This window comes from Berghia stephanieae, chromosome 8 (assembly GCF_034508935.2).
Source record: "Berghia stephanieae isolate SIO BIC M18660-M18661 chromosome 8, UCSD_Bste_1.3, whole genome shotgun sequence".
In the NCBI taxonomy this organism is placed as follows: domain Eukaryota; kingdom Metazoa; phylum Mollusca; class Gastropoda; order Nudibranchia; family Aeolidiidae; genus Berghia; species Berghia stephanieae.
Window position 1 is genome coordinate 13697798 of NC_088367.1, and position 5000 is coordinate 13702797.

The 5000-nt window shown below is 37.8% G+C and overlaps 1 protein-coding gene across 1 annotated transcript in view; it reads left to right on the forward strand.

Moving 5' to 3' along the window:
• The window catches only part of LOC144978199 (uncharacterized), a 43887-nt gene extending 39849 nt beyond the window's left edge, over window positions 1-4038 (forward strand). Inside the window, exon 3 of the mRNA XM_078923948.1 lies at window positions 340-4038. Within this exon, the coding sequence (XP_078780074.1) occupies window positions 340-2601 (2262 nt within the window). The 3' untranslated portion in view covers window positions 2602-4038. The remainder of the gene's footprint in view (window positions 1-339) is intronic.
• Window positions 4039-5000: the final 962 nt, after the last annotated feature.

Below are 5000 nucleotides of genomic sequence, written 5' to 3' on the forward strand. Positions count from 1 at the left end.
CTGCAAACGTTATTAAAGGTACGCTCAGTTTTTGACTTCCACAGTCATTCGTCTATATCGTGAATAATACAGGAGATAATACACAACCCTGAGGAGCACCAAGATTTGCAGTTATACAGGAAGATATGTTTTGTCCTAATTGAATATACTGTGCTCTCTCCGTAAGAAATTCGAGCACCCAAGCACTTATATACTTGTTTAAATTCAGACTAGTCAATTTTTGAACAACCAGATGAGGTTGCATTGTATTGAACTCTGAAGAAAAATTTGCAATAGCAGAAACACAATAACATAGCTCAGTAATTCTAACTTGATTTTTAATTTTTATTTCTATTTTAGGTGAAAGAGAACTGCAACAAGTGTCAATATTGCATGCGGAAAGACGTCTTAAAACAAGCGTGCATCTATCGAAAATGTGTCTACCTTCGTAAACCAGTGCCTCGTTTTCGACAGGATCCGCCCTTACAACCATCCGTCCCGAAAACTGTGTCACCCATTAACAATGGGAAAGCCTCCAGTTTACCCGCTCAACCACATCAACAACCACCAACCCCTCAACAACAGCATCATTCCCAATCCGTGCCACAGGCGCAGCAACAACCGACTAATCATACAACGCCATCACAACCGCCATCAGCATCCTCAGTCTCAAGTGCCAACAGTAACTCTGCTTTAAGCTCCGCTCCTTCCAACCCATCCCCTCTCACCAACCATTCTTCCATCCCGCCGGGAGGACCCCCTCCTAATCACCATTCATCCGAGTACAGCTCATGTCGATTGAACCAATCACCTTTTATGGCTATGCAACCAAGAGGTCCAGTGTTCGAGTCTAATAGCACCAGTTCTGGAGGAAGCATCGGTGGAGGCAGTGGGAGTGGCGGTATTACAACTTCCCACGGTGGAAGCACCACCAATCATGTCAAATCTTCAGAACCTCTGAGTCGCTTTGGAGGATTACCTGCCTCGTCTACAGTATCATCTCAACTCCCTATCAATCCTTACCCAAGTAAACTTGATCAAACCGCTCCATCTATCAACCACACCGCTGATCTGAATTCCGCAGCAGCAGCGGCAGCCGCCGCAGCAGCTGCAGCTGCAGCAGCTTCACCTTTAAATGGAATGAACTCCGGATTAAGCCATCACCATGCCCACCACGCCTCAGCATCGAAAGCGCCTTCCAGTCTTACGGGAAGAGATCCGTACTTCTCCTCCATGGATCCATGGAATCCGATGCCTTACTCTTTCCCAAGAGCCACACCGGGAGCCTGGTCTGCAGGCTCCAGCCTTACCAACCATCACCATCCGCACCACCATGCAGCAGCAGCGGCCTACAGCTTTCAACAACCCCACACTCCATTCCCAGCATCTTTCGCTCCTTCTTCGTGCCGATTAGGTCTTCAAGACCAAACTAACTCGCACTTTTCACCAACTGCAGGAACGCATCAACATTCTTTCCACGCTGGCATGACGGGGATGACTGGCTTTACCCCAGATCTCTCTGCACACGCCACTAACACGAACCTCCGTCCTACTGTCAATCCCGCTTTTTATCCCACCGCTCCGCATCTTCCTCCAGCCACAATTCCCAGCTTCCCCTCCCTGAGCCAATTTCATTCAGCAGCGGCACAAACTAGTTTCCCGGCCTCGTCATACTCAATGCACCCTCATCATCATATGTATCCAGGTAGCTTCTACTCCTCATTCCGTACTCCAACGGAGCCACAAATTTATCACGCTCAAATCAAACTACATCAAAATCCTTTTAAAGATCTTCTAGGATCTGTTGAAAGTGAGATATCTAATATTTCAGGAAAAAGAAAAGGTCACCGCCATTTCAAAAACTACCTAAGTTCTTCGGAGAATGAAATATTAGACGTTTCAATGAGTTCAAAAAGTGGAAAAGATATTGTCGACTTATCCACATTGTTGGAAGATAAATTGTACTTCAATTTTAATAAAGACAACAAAGTAAATCACTTTTATTGTTCTTCAAATTGTCAGTCTCAAATTTGTACGGACTTCAAAGTAAATGATGACGCCACAAGTAAAGACGATAAAAGAGATATTCAAGTTATTGTCAATGATAACAACAAAAACTATGGATTCCAAGATGTGCCCTACATTCCATCAACGACGTTACTCTCAATTATTTTTAACAAAGCTCAATCATGCATAATTCAATGGAATAGATCACCTACAATTAGACAACTTGTGCCTCCTTCCTCCAGTTGTTTTGACAATGTGTTTACATTTTCTTACAATACGCGCCTTGAATTCTTTTCAAATTTTATACATGATTTTTTGTACCACAAACAACAAAGTTTCCTTCTCATTCTCAATTCTAAACCGATATTTTTGAAACTAAAAGAAGCTCCACATATCCGCCTATGTTTACCTTTGCCATTTACCCGTAGACATCCACACCCTTTATATAAATCTTCTAGATTGCTCGGATATAAATTGTGTCCTGGAGATGTTTGTCACGCTCGAGTTTATGTTTGTTGGAGGCAAGAATCAATCCATAACCAGTTTATTGTGGATGTGGATGCCAAACAATTCTCAAAATTAGTGTTATGGAAATGTGTCCTTATCTTGTTCTAGCCATGATCTGATCAAACATGTGTGCCAAGCGAAAACGCTATTTTTCAGATGGATTTTATACAAGGTGCCATCTTTGTCATCTGCTTAAACAAACAAACAAAAAAAGAATTTGTTCAGTTCTCTTCTTTTCTAGTTTATTTTTTTTTCCTTTTGTTGTATTTGTAGTTATTGTTGTTACTGTTGTGGATGTTGTTTTTTGTTGTTGTTGTTACTGTTGTTGTTTGCTTGCTTTCATTTGGGTTTTTTATGGACGGGAGGGGGGTTATTACTTATTTTGTTCTCTTTCTTGATTTTATGGTACGGTTTATTTTTTCGTTGTTGTTCTTTTTTTGGGAGGGAGGGGGGGGGAGACTTTTCTTTTCCTGCTTCTTTTCTTTTCTTTTTTCTTTTAGTTTTTATGCCTTGTTTTTTTTTAATGTATATTTTTTCTACTTTTTGTTTGTTTGCTTGTTTGATTTTTTTAAAAATTATGTTCTTGTTCTTGTCTTGTTTAGTAGAAAATGGATTCATTAATTTCTTTATTTCTTTCTTCTACATTTAATTATGTTTTAAGCACTATACTAAATTGTTATTTTTTGTTTGTTTATTTTTTTTATTAACGGTATTAACAGGATTATACACAACTTGTTATTTGCATCAGAATTCCATGTCACACCGGAATAATTGTCAGTTTGGCATTATTTAAAATGCCAATTTAAAAAAAAAAATATTGGTATTTTCAAAAACGTAATGCATTCAAATATTTTAATTGAGATTTAAATTTAGTATATTTTTTACTTACGTGAGTATATTATTATGTGATTAAATCTTGCTTAACGCTTAACAGAAGTATGTTACTGATCTCCACCAGGAAATACAACAAAACACGTCTAAGCATCTAGACTCACTCAAAGCAGTTGAAAAGAATTTTGAAAAATTATTCTATTTTTATTTGTATTGAAGCCGAATTCATAAATGATAATAATAATGACATTAGATAATCGGCTTTTGATTTTTAGAAACTCATTTGGATATTATATTAACTGGTTTGACATTTTTCACAAAAAATAATTGGTAACCCTTGCATTCTTATTTTTTCCACTTTTCTTAAAAGTGTGATTTTGTGTATTTTTAAAATCAATTTTATCATTTTCCTTCACTGAGGCAGCTGTAACGTCTTTTCCTCCATTCATTAACATCCATTTTTCCTCCACTTTCCCCATAAGCTTCACCTTTTTGCAAAAAGGTTAAATTTTAAGATTCACGTTTAAGTTGTAGATTATTATCTTATACAGATTGTTGAATTCACTGGAAAATGCTTGTAGTTGATTGGTTGTTTGTTTTTGTGTACGTTGTTTTGGTTTGTTTCTTGTCAATATTTTTTTTTGGGGGGGGGGGTGTTCGGGTTTGCTTGTTTTAGGGAATATTTTGTGGTGTTTTGGGGGGGGGGGGGGGTTGGTGTTTTTTAAAATGCCAATCTTTGTTTTTAGAGGGAAATACAAAAGGTGGGCCGAGGTTATTTTTTTAGAGATTATAAAATCATAAAACAGGACTTTCTTTTACCTTCAAAACATATCAAAATTTAGCGGATATTGGTTGTTCTGGAATTATATATATATAAATATATATATGAGATATAAATGAGATAAATATATATATATATAAGATATATATATATATATATATATATATATATATATATATATATATATATATATATATATATATATATATGTATGTATGTATGTATGTATTAACCTTAACTGTGATTTTTGTCATAAATGCTACCCTAGAGCAGAGAATCTCAGATAAATGAATTCTACCATGTTCTCCACTGAATGTCTTTATAGTGTCCTACATATATCTTGTGCCATGAATTAGAGCATAACAGATCACTTGTTTCACATATCTCCTCCCCCCCCCCCCCCCCCCCCCCCCCCCCCCCCCACCATCATGATAATATGTGGCCTGCACCATCAAAACGGTATTCTGATGTAATGACTGAGATCGGATTTATTGCGTAAATTAAGAAACCTGGGTAACGTTCATTTCGTTTATTTTTCTCTCTGGGGGGGGGGGGGGGGGGGGGGGGGGGCAGATAATTTAGTTGGTAGAGCACTCGCTTTGTGCGCACAGGGACCGAAATCGATCCCGAGCACAGTCGAGGTTTTATTCTTACCCTTCAGAATCGGTAGCTGGATCTGTTTGATCTGGTGAAAAGCACCTTGCGATAGACTCGAGTCCTATCCAAAGGGTAACAAGCAATAAACTCCGGTTTCATTGGCCGAATGGTTCTGAAGAACTACTTTTTTTCTCCCTGATTTGTCTGCTACTGTTCAAACACATCTATTCAGATTTTTTGGTTTTATTAAGGACAATGGGTATATAAATAAAATAATTTTAAAAACAATATAATTCCC